At 43.1% G+C, this 15728-nt stretch overlaps 1 protein-coding gene across 1 annotated transcript in view; it reads left to right on the top strand.

The window, feature by feature from the left end:
* Nucleotides 1-15728, top strand: part of CDH6 (cadherin 6) — a 111228-nt gene that overhangs the window by 70629 nt on the left and 24871 nt on the right. The window contains exons 3-5 of the mRNA XM_066559417.1: nucleotides 10681-10975; nucleotides 12375-12494; nucleotides 14459-14626. Of these exons, the coding sequence (XP_066415514.1) occupies nucleotides 10681-10975; nucleotides 12375-12494; nucleotides 14459-14626 (583 nt within the window). The remainder of the gene's footprint in view (nucleotides 1-10680; nucleotides 10976-12374; nucleotides 12495-14458; nucleotides 14627-15728) is intronic.

Here is a 15728-nt window from a genome sequence, read left to right as displayed (position 1 = left end):
TATTATCTGGAGTCACAGTGGGTCTTTCACAAGTGGGTTAATTTTGGAGAAGAAGTGAAAATTTAACAAACAATTGATACGAAAAAATCATAAAAGTTTCCATTTTTAATTCTTTAAGTAGTCTAGGCTAGTTAAAGAATATTATGGAAAACTATTCCCAGTGGTTCCAACACCTTTTCTATCTTGACCTTTTTTTGCTACTTTGTTCGTTGAAACCAAGTTTAATTAAAATGATGATAAAAATGAGCTTGGGAGTTCAGCCTTTACCAAGTCTCAAAACAGCACATTCCATGACTCATACGAATTAATGATAGTCCGTTACTGAGGGCTGTTTTTATCCTGTTCTGATACAGACAAAGTTAAACAGGCTTTCAAGGCAAACAGAAGTTGAATTTTTGATGTGAAACAATCATAAAAATACACAATTTTAAAATTATTTCCATGCCTTTTCTGTTGAGGTTGCCTTTGAGGAAAGTTGTATTCAAGTAACTAATTGAAATTACTTCCTGCAGTAGACTTCTAGTCTGACTTCTTAATAAGCTGGTCTGATAGATGTTTTTTAGAGTCTGTATTGGAATAAAATCCCAATATTACCAGGTAGAACGTGCCTGGGCTCGTCTGACCCTTGCTGCTGGGCCAAAGGTGGCAGCCATGGTATTTCACCTCAGAGACACCTTGGGCTGGCTGGAAGTTGCAGTTAGGCACCCTGAACAAGTCCAGGCATGGTAGAAACTCAGTTTACCTCTAGTGGAAAGGCTCTAGGCTAGGTGAAGAGGAAAAGGAGATGGATTCTGCAGAGGGTTTAATCCAGAGTTTTATCCCAGAGTCGCATTTATCTGAATCTTGGTAACAGCTCCACAGAATCCCGACCGCATGGTCTCTATGTCTTTTAAGCTCGGGGGCAGGGGGAGCGAAGGGACAGGTGAGCCACCAACCAGGTGGGAGGGGGGCAAGGCTCAGGGGACAGTGACACTTGGACGAGCCAATGACCCCAGGGCTGAGGGGCATCTTTTGAACCTTTGCCAATCACACGACGCCCCTGCTGGAATGATAAGATTGACTGACAGCTCTTAGCAGGGAGGCAAGGGGGAGGGAAAGGGAGAGGTTGGCACACCTGGGGGACTGGGAAAGGTGAAACAGGATATTGCTTCACACCGCAACATCTCCCCCTAGTTTTGTTTAAAAAGAAGAGGACTGGGTTTGTGGTGCAGAATGCTTGCCAAACCATGGTTGGTAAATCAGTTCCTCCTCTACAGGAGGGTCAGTGCTTTCCACTGAGGCTTCCATGTCATTCATTGGAGCACTAAGGGCTCCCAAATGGTAAACTTCAGGAGGGGGAGATGAGCTTGAAACTAACTTGAGAACCATGCATTTGATTAGTCCAAAAACAATGCTAACAACTACAACAACAATAACTAATATAAACAGTACTAAAACCACAGTTTTCAGAATAGATCCCACCCAGCCCGAGAGTCCCCAGTCTTTGAACAGTCCACTCAGCCAGTCATCAGTTTCTCTCTTGATGTCCGAGGTCTTTTGCCAAGGTAGTCCATACATGCTTTGGGCTGAGGAACTATCCAGGAGATTGCTGGTGGGAAGATCACAAGCAGGATGAGGAGCAGGCTTGGTCTCATGGTGTCTCGAGACTACACACGAACCGTGGGATCTAAACTGGTACAAGGAACTTAAGACAAACATATATTATAAACTATTCCAGATAGGAGGCTTAAATGGAATTTCCTCCAGGGAATGCGTGTGGCGTTTCCTTCTCCAGGCAGCATTGGCAACCTGGGGCGCTTCTGTAGATTTCTCTGAGACCTTGGGAACATAGGGCCTTACCCATTTGGAAGGAATCCACTTTAACCCAGAGGGGGTGGACACACAGGCATATCCATGTCCCCAAGTAACCAATTTGTAAGGTCCCACCGTCTTCCAAGTCTCAGGGTCCTTTACTAAAACCGGAGGCTTTTCTTTTATCAATGTATGACTGCTCCCCCCAAAATGGCGCAGGATGGACAGGTTCAGGCTGCCAAAGGAACAATTCAGAAAATTGATTGTGAACAGCACCCTGGACAACCGGATGTGGGGAGGTTCCACCTTCAGAACCTGTTGATGCCGGTCCAGGACTCTTTTAATATTGCAGTGAGTCCTTTCTACTATGGCTTGACTTGTGGGGGAGTAGGGGATGCCCGTTTTGTGCTCTACTCCCCATTGCTGCAGGAAGCTCCCGAATTCCTTGGATTTATAGGCAGGCCCATTATCAGTTTTCAACTCCTTGGGGATGCCCATGAAAGAAAAAGCCTGTAAGAGCTGCTTAATGGCATCGATAGATGACTCTCCTGTGTGGGCAGAGGCATAGACCACTCCAGAAAAGGTATGTACACTAACATGAACGTATTTCTGCTGTCCAAATGACTGTATGTGTGTAACATCTGTTTGCCACAGTTCACAAATGTTCAACCCCCTAGGGTTTGCTCCTGTACTCACTGTAGGGAGTGCATGTTGTTGGCAATTTGGGCATGCGGCCACAATCGCTTTGGCCTGTTCTTGAGTGATGTGAAACTGACGAACCAGGCCAGGTGCATTTTGGTGGAAAAGCTGGTGGCTGATTTTTGCCTGTTCAAAAACATTTGGAAGCGTGGCCATCAATGCAGGTGCAGCAAGAGCATCTGCCCTTCTGTTGCCTTCAGCGATAAACCCTGGCAAGTCGGTGTGTGACCTGACGTGCATCACATAAAATGGTTGCTCTCGGTGAGTGACTAACTTTACAAGTTTTGAGAGCAGTTCAAAAAGTGTGATGTTAGACACTTCTTGCAGTATTGCTTGATCTGCCCTGGATACTACTCCTGCCACATATGCAGAATCCATAATCAGATTGAATGGTTCTGAGAACCTTTCAAAAGCCCTAACAACAGCAGCTAATTCAGCAACCTGAGGTGAACCTTCCACCTCAGCAATGTCCGTCTCCCACTGCTGGGTTTGAGGATCCTTCCAAGTCATAACGGACTTGTGGGACCTCCCGGACGCATCTGTAAGACAGTCAGAGCCTTATTTAAAGGTCTCCTACTCTGAGCACTTCTCAATTTCAGAGTAAATTGAACATCTTGTTCGAACATTTTGTGGGCAGGTCGCCCCACAGAAATTTGTCCTGAGTAGGAATCCAGAGCAAACTGCAACACTTCATTTCCTCGAAACAATTGCTCCAATATTTGCATAGTGTTTTGACCCGATTTTAACTCAATTGGAATGTGAATGCACCTAAAGTCACATCCTGCTAACTCCCTGATCCGGGTCCTTGCTTTCCGGATCAGTTCTGCTACCAGCTCCTGAGGCTTTGTCATTCTCTTGGACCTTTTCTGACTGAGGAAAACCCATTCTATGATCAAGAGAGGGTCCCTCTGGTCCTGGCCCTTTTTGGGTGTTTCCTTTGCCTTAGGTGTTTGTTTTTCCTCCCACTGGAAAATGATTCCATGGAGGTGTGGCAACTTACCTAAGATGATAAATTTGAATGGCAGGTCAGGTTGACATCGGTTGGCCTGTCTTGTGGACATTGCAATCTGAACCTTTTCTAGAGCTTTCCGTGCCTCTGGGGTAATAGACCTAGGAGCACCCAGGTCCTCTCCCCCTTTCAATCAATTGAAAAGAGGGGCAAGGTCTTCATTAGTCAGACCGAGCCATGGTCTTACCCAATTCAAAGACCCACACAACTTGTGGACATCCGCACGGGTCTTGATCTTTGGATTGATTTCTAGTTTTTGAGGAACAATGGTCCTATTTCCAATCTCTAAGCCCAAATATTTCCAAGGTGGCATCTTTTGAATTTTCTTTTCCTGGAGCAATCAATGCATCGATCGTTAGGTCAAGCGCATGTGTGAGTAAATCATCATTGGGGGCACACACAGGATATCATCCATATAATGATAGATGATGGCCTTTTCTGCAGCTGCACGCACTGGGGAAAGCAGGGAAGAGACATACCACTGGCAGATCGCTGGCGAGACCTTCAGGCCCTGAGGGAGAACTGTCCAATGGTACCTTTTCATAGGGGCTTCCATGTTGATGGTGGGGACCGAGAATGCAAAACGCGGTGCATCATCAGGGTGGAGGGGAATATGGAAAAAACAATCTTTTATATCAATAACAGCTAATTTCCAATCCTGGGGAAGCATCGTTGGGGAGATGGCATGCCAGGTTGGGGAGAGCCCATATCTTCAATGACATTATTAATTTATCGGAAGTCGTGGAGGAGCTGCCATCTCTTTTTGTCAGCTTTCTGAATGACAAACACTGGCGAGTTCCACGGGGACATGGTCTCTACAATGTGACCCTTTTTCAGTTGCTCTTCTACTAGGTTCTCAAGGACCTTTATTTTTTGTTTACTGAGCGGCCACTGTTTCACCTCAACTGGTTTGTCTGTTTTCCACTTCAGTCTTTGGGTGGGGCGCTGTTGTTCAATGACCGCTGTACAAAAATGCTGTGGAGACTCTGGAATATCAATTGTGACACCCCACTGGGCCATTAAATCTCTCCCTAACAAAGGTTCCAAATAATCTAACACAAATGGACGAATATTTGCCAATTGTCCGTTTGGTCCCTCGATTTGGATGATGCTTTTGGATTGTCTTGCCAATTGCAGGCCTCCTACACCTTGAGCGTGACCAGCAACGTTTTGCAAAGGCCAATGTGCTGGCCAGTCTTGTACTGGGATCACTGTGCAGTCTGCACCCGTGTCTACAAGCATCTCAATGCGTTTTGACTCCCCACCTCCACTGACATTACACCATAATTTGGGTTTGTCTTTCCCAATAACTTGGACCCGGGCAACTGTGGGCCCATGTTTTTCGGTGCTTTCAGGTAAACATGGCACAGGGATAGCTTGTGCAACAATTTGTCCTCTAGGAAGAAACAGGGGTGGGTGGAAACAGTGCAGCCCAAGAACGAATTGATCAGGATCTGGTGTTGTCATTCCTGGAGCAATTTCAATCTCTTGTGGTGTGTGTTTGGTGTCCCCAATGACGATGTACTTACAGCGAATTCGGTGCCAAGTACCCTTCTGTTCTGGGTTGACAGAGACAAAATGCCAGTCAGTGTCTTTCAGGTGGAGTGATTCTGTCAGCTACAACCTGTAAGGCTCATTGACAGAAGACGTGGTTAACATAGGTTCACCTAAATCATAACAAAGGTTATTTTGTTTCACTCTCAACAGTGGAGGAGCAGACCTGGTCTTTGAAGCCTCTGCTTCGCTTACAGAAATAGTAATATTACCGCGTGCTTGGTTTGTTTTGCTTCCCTTATTCCCTTGGCCTGCTCTTTTTGTGTCTGCACGCCTGGCAGACCAGCGCTCCCCATTCAGTTTTTTTGTTGTTGTTGACCCCCTGGGAGTGTTTCTAATTTCCCTCCCGTGCCATTTCTAAACTCATCAAATTGCTTTTTCAAGGGGCACTGGCTACTCCAATGCCCAAGGTTATTGCAAAGCAGGCATGGCTTTGTGGGGTCAACCATTGCTGGTCATCGCTGCTGCCCAGGGTACTGCTGTGCTGAGGGAATGGGTGCAGGGCTGGCCACGGCGACACACTGAGGTGGTCTTGGCAGCAGCCTTGGTCTGGTGTCTTCAGCAACACTCATCAGAGGCACTTTCCTGTTACAGACTAGAAGCATATCTTTTAGTGTAGGGGGGTTCTAGAGGGAGACTCAAAATTGCCACTCGACACTGTTCATTTGCATTTGTAAATGCCATTTCCTCTGAAACCTCTTCCCTTGCATTCTCTTTTTTAACTTGGATCTCAATGGCTCTAGTTAACCTTTCTACAAATTTCAAAAAAGGCTCTGATGGTAGCTGCTTGATCTTACTATAGGGCTCAAAAGGCCCCTCAGGTTGGAGGGAAAAGAATGCTTTTTCAGCTGCTTCTTTTACTTTCTCAAGTGTTTCTACAGGAATTACAGTGGCTTGGATTGAGGGTAAAGACCATTGGCCCTCACCAGAGAGATGCTCAATGGTCATTGGCATGCCATTAGCATCTTTCGCTGTGTTTGGATCAGTATGCAAGCCTGGGAGAGCCTCCTTTAACAGTTGTTTCCATGCTAATTCCCATAATTTGAATTCTGTAGAGGTCATGAGGCATGAGAAAAGCTGTTTTAAATCATGTGGGACTACTACAGTCCTACTTAGTTCAGAATTTAAGAGGCTATGGAAGTATGGGCTGTGTGGGCCATACTCCTTGTGTGATTTACAGATTTCTTTAATCAATTGTCGTCCAAAAGAGCTCCAATTAGCAGTTGGGGTTGCCCCTCCTTGTGCTGCAGGCTGATACGTAGCAGGAGTGAATGGCAAAGTGGGACCCTGTATTGGGTCTGAGGTTCCCTGCCCTGTATCCTTTGAATCGGAAGCAATGGGATCACAGATACAGCTAGGAGGAAATGCAGTGGGCGTGCCCCTACCCTGGAAACCGGGGCAGGGGGCGGGGATGCAATGGGAACAGGGGGCGGGGACAGGGGGCTGGCAGGGGGCGGGGACACCTGGTGACATCACATCAGCAGACGCCCCCTGGGAGGAGTAGAGGGGCGGAGCTGAGGGTACTGCAGGTAGGGGAGAGGGAGAGGGAGAGGGAGAGGGAAAGGGAAAGGGAAAGGGAAAGGGAAAGGGAAAGGGAAAGGGAAAGGGAAAGGGAATGGGAATGGGAATGGGAATGGGAATGGGAAGGTGGCACGAGGAATAGGAGGGTAGGGGGATGGGGAAGGAGTTTTTGGGATGCTTAAGGGAATCTTGGGAAGAAGATGACGAGGTTTGGGATGGTGCCACGTGGCACCCTCCATCTTGTGCACCCCCTAGGGACTGGGGGCCATTTTGGGCATCACTACTCTCTGAAAAGCAAACACATGCTCTGGGTTTCAGAGCAGGGGACACAGGGTTTTGGGAAAGGTTCCATGCGGTCTGGCCAGGGCCTTGTGGACAAAGAAACTCAGGCATTTTAAAGAGCTCAGGGAGTCGACTTCGCAGAGAATGGGCAGAGTGTGCTCTCTTTAAAATACCAAGTTTTGGGGTAAGAGGTTTAGAGCTGGGAGAGGGAGAAACAGGGAGAGCAGAGGTACATTGCTTGACATTTGGCTTTTTCTCCAATTCCCTTTGTTTGAGCAAGGCTGTTCGAACTTGTAAACTCCAGAACACAAATTTAGCTGAAGATGTATTCCCAGACTGTCCCAAGGTTATCAATTCATGCCCTACTTTATCCCAAAATTGAATATTGTGGACTTCCTCAGGAGAAGTTTGTGGGAAGTGCAGAAAAAGCCACCTTATGAACTGTTTCAATTTTCCTTTAGAGAACTTTACATTTCAACTGACTAAAATTCCAACAATATGATAATACACTACTTTTTGTGCTGTGCTTAACTTCGAGCCCATTTTAGATGTAAATGGCACAGAACAAAGTCCTGCCGACCGAATACAAAGCCAAAATCAGCTACCGATTTCTAAAAAGACCACGGTTAAAAAGCCATAACGATCAGACGAAAGCCTTTACAAGGCAGCTGTATATACTGCTTTTAAAACTGCCGCGGCAGCAGCAGCAGGAATCGGGACCCGCCCCGGCCGCGTGGAGGGAGAGACAAAGCCTCCCCCGCCCGGGAACGCAGCCGCCCCCGCAGTGCTGATAGAGAGCAGCCTCCCCACACCGTGCAGCAAGCCGGGGCCGCCCCGTGCCGCATGTAGAGAGCACTCCCCGTCCCCCCGCACCGAGAGCCGAGCACGCTGCGCTGCCGAGCCAGGGGGAGAGGCAGGCACAGCTGGGCCACTCCTCCGAGCCGGCACCGCCAGTTCTAAAAAGGGCAAAAACACGCCGCAGTGGGCTAAAGCTTTAACAGGGTATCGCTTTCGCTCCGCAGGGCTGTGCAGCCTAAATGCAAGAGCAAAACGGAACAGAACTCAGGGCAGAGACTGTTTTTTGAGCTTCTACCCCCACAAGGAGCAGAAATACTCACTGAAATCAAAGCTGTTGCTGGCAAAGTCAAGCAGGCTGGTCTCTTCACTTGAATAGGACCCCACGGGCAGGAGGGGCTCCCCTATTCTCCCCTGGAAAATTTGCTCACCAGAAAGGAGCTGCACTTTCCAGAGGTGCAGGGCGTTCCACAAGGCTTCTTGTGGGTTCAGTCCCAAAGTCTCTCTGGAGAGCTATGCAACCAAAGCTCTACCATGGATGCTAAACTGCCTAAGTCTTTCCGAGGTTCTGAGATGACTTCTTGGGGCTGCAGATTCGATCAGCCTCCCATTGGGCGCCAAATATTAGAATTAAATCCCAATATTGCCAGGTGGAACGTGCCTGGGCTCGTCTGACCCTTGCTGCTGGGCCAAAGGTGGCAGCCGTGGTATTTCACCTCAGAGACACCTTGGGCTGGCTGGAAGTTGCAGTTAGGCACCCTGAACAAGTCCAGGCATGGTAGAAACTCAGTTTACCTCTAGTGGAAAGGCTCTAGGCTAGGTGAAGAGGAAAAGGAGATGGATTCTGCAGAGGGTTTAATCCAGAGTTTTATCCCAGAGTCGCATTTATCTGAATCTTGGTAACAGCTCCACAGAATCCCGACCACATGGTCTCCATGTCTTTTAAGCTTGGGGGCACGGGGAGGGAAGGGACAGGTGAGCCACCGACCAGGTGGGAGGGGGGCAAGGCTCAGGGGACAGTGACACTTGGACAGGCCAATGACCCCAGGGCTGAGGGGCATCTTTTGAACCTTTGCCAATCACACGACGCCCCTGCTGGAATGATAAGATTGACTGACAGCTCTTAGCAGGGAGGCAAGGGGGAGGGAAAGGGAGAGGTTGGCACACCTGGGGGACTGGGAAAGGTGAAACAGGATATTGCTTCACACCGCAACAACATAAGTCTGAACTTATGTCTAGTAAATAATATAATTCCTCTAGGCCCCCTGGCCAAGGAAATTGGCCAACTGAATGCCACTCAAGAGACTTCAATTCTATTCCAAATTTCAAGACTAGCCTTCTGGGAAACTTTGTTATCCAGAAAACAGAGCAAATGGTATTGACTGGTTTTGTGAAGGGATGTGAAAACTGTTTAGGAAAAATTCTGCACAGGACCTACTTATTGCTATTCTTATTATCAAGAGAAAGGGCTCCGTGCAAAATTACACAGAATGCCCATTTTCTCCCTGAAGGAGAAAATTAAGAAGAGTGCTTCAGCATGTGTGCTAATGATTAACCATGCCACAGTTATGATATTTTGTATTATTGGACAGTCTTGGAATGTGTGGTGATGGAGAGCTTTGCCCTTAAAGGCAGACTTTTTGCACAGAACATGCTTTCTCTAGGGATCATTGGCATATGCACACACAGTGGAGCACTGTGCCACCAAGTGTGGTGTCTGTGGATTTCTGATTTGAACTGAAACTTGGAGGAAGCCCAAAACATTGACCATATGGTCATGCTGTAGGCTGCCCTTCCAGCATGGTAGGGCATAGCCAGGCACAGCTGGAGTCTATGCCAAGATTCTTTAAATCTACAAATTTTACTGGCTTCTGCATGCCATCCAGCAATGCTAAGTGCTTTGCAAAACACTCAACCAGGGTTTTTTTTCTGACTCTTATTCAGAAAAAGATAAGCAAAGAGATGGTTGAGAAAATCCAGCTCTCCTGATTCTTAAACAGGTTTTGTCTATGAAAGAAACAATTTCCAGGAATCTGCTACCTAACAGATTTTTTCCCCATTGTCTTCATGACCTATGCTCTTACATTGGAAGCCATTTTAATGTTTCATTTTTTTAATTTTTATTTTTGCTAATGTAAAAATAAAATAAGTTGTAGTTGAGTAGCCTGGATTTTAAGGCCAGGGGAATAAATAAGGCTTTTTTTAAGGAATACCCATAAGGGTATGATTTAATCAGTTACACCTTTTGAGTCACTCAACAGAATTCCAAGAGATGTGGAAATCATCTGGGGAAATAAAAGATGATGGTTCAGGCAGCGCATGCTTTGTATGCTAATTGCCATCATTCTTTTCTTTCCCTTTCCCCCACCATGTTTCAGTTTCATCTATGCCCCTTTGGATAAGGCAACTGATCTCTTCACTTCCAGTGCTGTAATGGTCTGTTACACCTGCCTGGCTCTGGCCTTAGTTTGCCAGATCTGTGAATGCATGTATTTATCTGCTGTTTGTGAATGTATTTGGTGGGTCATTTTTTTGTGCATTATATGATATATTACGTAATGTCCATGGGGCATAAGAGCCAAGCACCCAGAATTTAAATTTAAGAAGTGGCTTGACTGGCCACTTTTTAATTCTATGCTTACTGCAATTCCCAAACACACTGTTTTTTCACTGCAGGATATCATTGCCCTATATATTCCTAGGATTCCATCTAAGTCACTAGAATTTGGATTTGATTGATGTATATTTAGCTTGGGAAAGTGGTCTGCAGCTTCAGTTTATGGTTATCCTCAGGCAACTTCTTATAATATTGCTGACCATTTCAATTCTGACATCAAGACACAACTCAATCTATTCACTGCTTCTACTGTAGTATTAACTCATTTCCCAAAAGCAGTGTGCAGCCTTCTGGCTGAGTATTACTGATAGGAAAGCATATATCATGATATCGGTTAAAGTATCTAGAATTGTGTCCCAATTATATTTATTTTCCTTTCTTTTTTTTTTTTTTATTCCCATTTCACCACCAGCTGCATTCAGACCAGGATAAAGGAGATGGATCACTTAAATACATCCTTTCTGGAGATGGAGCAGGAGACCTCTTCATTATCAATGAAAACACTGGTGACATCCAGGCCACAAAGAGACTAGACAGGGAAGAAAAGCCTGTATACATACTCCGTGCCCAGGCTATAAACAGAAGGACTGGAAGACCAGTGGAACCAGAATCTGAGTTCATCATTAAGATCCATGATATCAATGACAATGAGCCAATGTTCACAAAGGACGTTTACAATGCCAGCATTCCTGAAATGTCAGATGTTGGTAGGTGCTGATTAATAACTGGTTTCAGTGGCTGGTCTGGCTTCTTTCCATGGAGTTATTGAAGGGCCCAGACTTTACAAGTGTTGAATAGAGACATCTGCTGTTTGAGTCTGGACTAAAAGCACCTGAGACATTAAAAAAAAAATTAAAATCCAGGAAAATAGTGGCAACAGTTTGCTGGAATCAGAGGTGTCAGCTGGGTGAAACATGCTCCCTCTGTTGTACCACAAAAAAATGCAAGTTAATACCATCTGGTTTAATGTCAATTAAATTGAGTCAAGTTCTGTTATGTGATACCTGAGTTTAATACATGTTAGTAATATGGTATTTCATGGTCATTTGTGTCAATACTGTTCCTAGATCTGTTCAGCAACCCTTATTTAGTTCAGGAAGGTAAACCAAATGGAAAAGGAGGTACAGAAGGGGTTGTACACATTTCTGTCACCCATTTGTTCTGCGATATGCCATTAACTTCCTATGACCTTTGTTATTCTTTTCATGCAAAAGACAAGAGCTCCAAAGTCCCTTGAAGTCCACGGAAATTTTTCTATTGATGTAAAATATATTGAGCTGTAAAAATCAATCAAGACAAGAAAAAAAACCAAAACTTATTTGGAAAATTATTTTAAGATGAGATCTTTTCCTGAGAAGTTGACAGGTTTTGATTCTTAGGGAGGTCATTTTGATTTCTTTGTCAGAGAGCAATGGATGGTTAAATTCCAAGAAGTACATTTCTAATTTGAGATAATGTCCAGGGAGAGAAGCATTAATTAATCATGATCAAGAGTGAGATTAAAATAAAGCTCAAGCAATATGAAAATAAAGACTTTGGGGCATACACTCTCCCCTCCTTCATGGGACTTGTCACATGGATGAAAACTCATCTGATGAAGTGAGAACCTAATATTCACATTTTAATACGTGAACACTTTATTCACAAATTATTTTAAATGCCAAAATCTAAGCTAATTTTTTATGTTTCTTAACACCTTGCTTAAGAGTCAATACCATTTCTTTCTCTAGAAAACACCTGAAGAACCATAGTTACATTCTCACGTCAAATACTTTACGAGTAGATTTGCAAAAGTATATTCTTGACCTAGATTCAAGGAATGCTGAATGCTTACAATATCTGAAGAGGGGTGCATTTCTGTTTCCTTCATGAAGGAAGGATCCACATATCCAATCAATAACTGTTTTTGAATGAGCTGAGAATAAGACATTTTGAGTTTATGTCCTTCATGAGCAGAGAAAATTCTATAAAATACGAATATTTCTGCCATGAACTTCCTGCCACAAGTCTGACCTGAACATGAATTGTTTTTTTCTCTACATCATAAACTGTCTTGGCCATGAAAAAAACCTATTAATTTTTGTTTTCTTTAACTTTTCATTGCAGGTACCTTTGTTGTGCAAGTCACTGCAACTGATGCCGATGATCCTACATATGGGAACAGTGCTAAAGTTGTCTACAGCATTCTCCAGGGACAACCATATTTCTCCGTCGAATCTGAGACGGGTGAGGGGACCTTATCTGTCATTCTGTGACAATGTCTGTAATTCAAAATGACACGCTAAGCCAAGCTAGGATAAATTACTAAACAAACTTTGAAAAGATTACATCTTACTCAGTGCAAAATCTGACAAATTTAATAGAGCGATACATCTGTAAACATGACACCTACGTTATTTTAATCTTACCAGCAAAGTCTAATAAATACAATTAGTACTAGTTGTGAACTAGTTTTTAATCATTTTTAACAAGCAGTGGGTACAGAAACTGCAGTGGATGCTTAAATTAAACCAAATAGGTTGGCTTTTAGATGAAAGAGAGAAACAGGTGGGTGTGGAAAAAAGTGCTTAATCCTCATAGATCTTCATAATAGCTAAATTAAGACTGAGGGTTTGTTCAGGTGAGTTTTCTTTCTCCGTCTGCTTCTTCAAAACTTGTTTAAAGCAATTATAATTTCTTGCATCTGCAACATATCACTTTAATGCTAATTTTATGAAAGAAATCTTAATTAAGAGTAATGATAGAAGAAGGTAAAATTGACTGTTGCGCTAAAGTAGAAGATCACAAATAGAATCCCAAAGTTCTGAGTTCTGTTTTTGGAAGATGTTTAAATTATATGCAGTGACTGGAATTTTTAATGGTCTGACTAACAGACAGCTTTGGAACCTGTGCATATATATTCTGTCTGACTGAATCTGGTGTACCATTGACTACCTGACTACATAGATAATCTCTTCCCAAGCTTTTTGACTAGGTTTTTCAAGAAAAATCAAACTATCTCAAGAAACTCCTTCAGTGGAACATCCACTGTGTTATGTTTCTAGAAGCTAGGGAAATCGGTTCTCCACAGCATCCTTACAGGAAAGAAATAGATTATCCCAGACAATTCATCAGGTTTAGGATTGTTTCTTAGATAAATCGTATAGAAATCAGGCAGGGCAAAAGAAGGAGAGACTATATGTCTCAAAGTGAAACGTGAGTTGAAAGGGTGTACACAATTCTGAGAAGAGGGAGAGCCAAGATCAAAGGGAGCTTCCCTTCAAGCATAAGGTATTAGATAACAGAAGCCAGGATTTTTGCACTGATGCACTCTTTCTGACATGGACAGTGCAGTGTGTACTCCTCTAGAGAGTTATAATAAGGATAGAGTAGCTGGGAGTTCACCAGTAATAAATTTCTATCAAGCGGTTTGTGTGGGGGACGGGAAGTTAAGTAAACCACAGTCTTGATCTTCCTGCCATGGAAATCAATTGCAGAACTCTTAGAGTGAAACATGTCTCTTTCAAAGCCACTGTGAATTTTGTCATGGATTTCAGTACTTGAATTTCACCCCTTTTGCCTACAAAGGAGTCAGTTCTTACCTTGAGAGACCCAGTGAGAGTGCAAACACTTTGCTTCATGGTAAATCTGAATGATTGAATTTTAGTAGTAGTTGGCCTTATAACTGTTATTTGTGCCTTTGAAGAAGGAAGTAACTGGCAAATCATTTCAATCAATCTATAAATAGAAGTATATATACTCAGGCATGTTTGAATGCTCATAATTTTCTTAATTAATTTCTTTTCTTCCATTTAATGTTGCTGCACTCTTTAATGGTGCTTTGCTGAAGTTAGCTTTACTTTTTTTTTTACCACATCTGTCAAAATAATGAACAAACAGCCTTTTTCCAGTTCAGTGAGAGGTTTTAGCATGGAACTGAAAGAGGGTAAATAGTTATGTAAAATAACATGGCTCACAAATAAGTAGAACATTTTTCTGTGGGTACCTCTTATACTGTGTCTGTCACATAGGCAGGAGCCTGAGATGTGACATGACAAATCTGTAATTTAATGAGCCATCTCATAACAGTAAATATTTGTACTGGGCAAAGTTTACTTACTATGCAGAGATTCTTTTTTGTTCTTTTAATAAGAATTTCCATCAAAGTCACTACCTGTGAACTCCCCACTCTTTAATTTTCATGTTTACAGGCATTATTAAAACTGCTTTACTGAACATGGACCGTGAAAATAGGGAGCAATACCAAGTGGTCATCCAGGCTAAAGACATGGGAGGCCAGATGGGCGGATTATCAGGAACCACCACCGTGAACATCACACTGACTGACGTCAATGACAATCCACCTCGCTTCCCCCAGAGTACGGAATATTTACATTCTATGTTCTAACACTAAAATGGACAAAAATGGTTCTTGTTTTGTTTTTTGTTCACCTTAGGTATTGTTTCTTCTATTGTGAGTTTACTGAATATCAAACTTGCTTTAGGAAAGCAAAAGAGAGCACATAACTAAGCAATAGCATCATGCCAAGATTAATTGCAATAACTGGGAAATTAATATTTAATATTTTTACTCTAGTTGCAACTGACAGTCTGAGAGGTGAATTAATGTGCAGAAGCAACTTCTTTTTTTCCTACTTTTTAAATAACTGATCAATGTAATCTGTATTTCTTGTTCACTACTATTTCTTTCAGACTTCGTGATTGATTGCATTTTAAGGTATTTGTTGTAATCTAATATATTGAAGTTTTGAAACAAATTTATTTAAGTATGCAAAAATATCCCAAGAACTTTTCTATAGAAATGAGTATTTATAACAAGAAAGCATTTGCTGCAATGAACTTTCCTATATTCTTTGCATACATAACCAAAAACAGATACTTAAATATACCAGGTGTTTCTGCCTATTTACTTCCCCTCTCTCAAATAATTCAGTAGATATCTGTGTGATGCTTATGGGAATCAATTGCACAAGCTCTCTTAGAGAGTAATTTCTATTAATGACCATTCATTGCTGTAAGGGATTCAAAGTGATTCAGCTTTCATCCTCTTCTCTTTCCCTCTCTCTCTACTTCCTTCTTTCTCTCTCTATTTTTTTTTTCCTTTTTACTTTGTCTAACCACTGCTCTCTGTATGATGTGTGTGTATTGCAGTGTCAGTGTGTGTCAAAGTCAAGAGCAGCTGTTACAGAAAATAATTGCAGATACTATCAGACAAATCAGTGAGCTTTGGCAGTTAAGTCACTGGGAAAGTTATTGGAAGCAACTTGTCATTTAGGTTCAAAGTCTTTTCTTAGCTGTGGGCAAAGAGTTTCCATTTAAATTAGAGCAACTTAAGAAGAAATATAACACTCCTCACCCCATGAGTTAATTATACATCTCTGGACATAAGTGTCTTCAATGTAAAAAGGAAAGATACAGCTTCATAATGTCAACACTCCAAAAGCAGAGGTTTTTTCTGAC

The sequence above is a fragment of the Molothrus aeneus genome, chromosome 1 (assembly GCF_037042795.1).
Source record: "Molothrus aeneus isolate 106 chromosome 1, BPBGC_Maene_1.0, whole genome shotgun sequence".
Lineage (NCBI taxonomy): Eukaryota > Metazoa > Chordata > Aves > Passeriformes > Icteridae > Molothrus > Molothrus aeneus.
The sequence above is the reverse complement of the archived record's forward strand: the minus strand, read 5'-3'. Positions and strand labels throughout refer to the sequence as shown.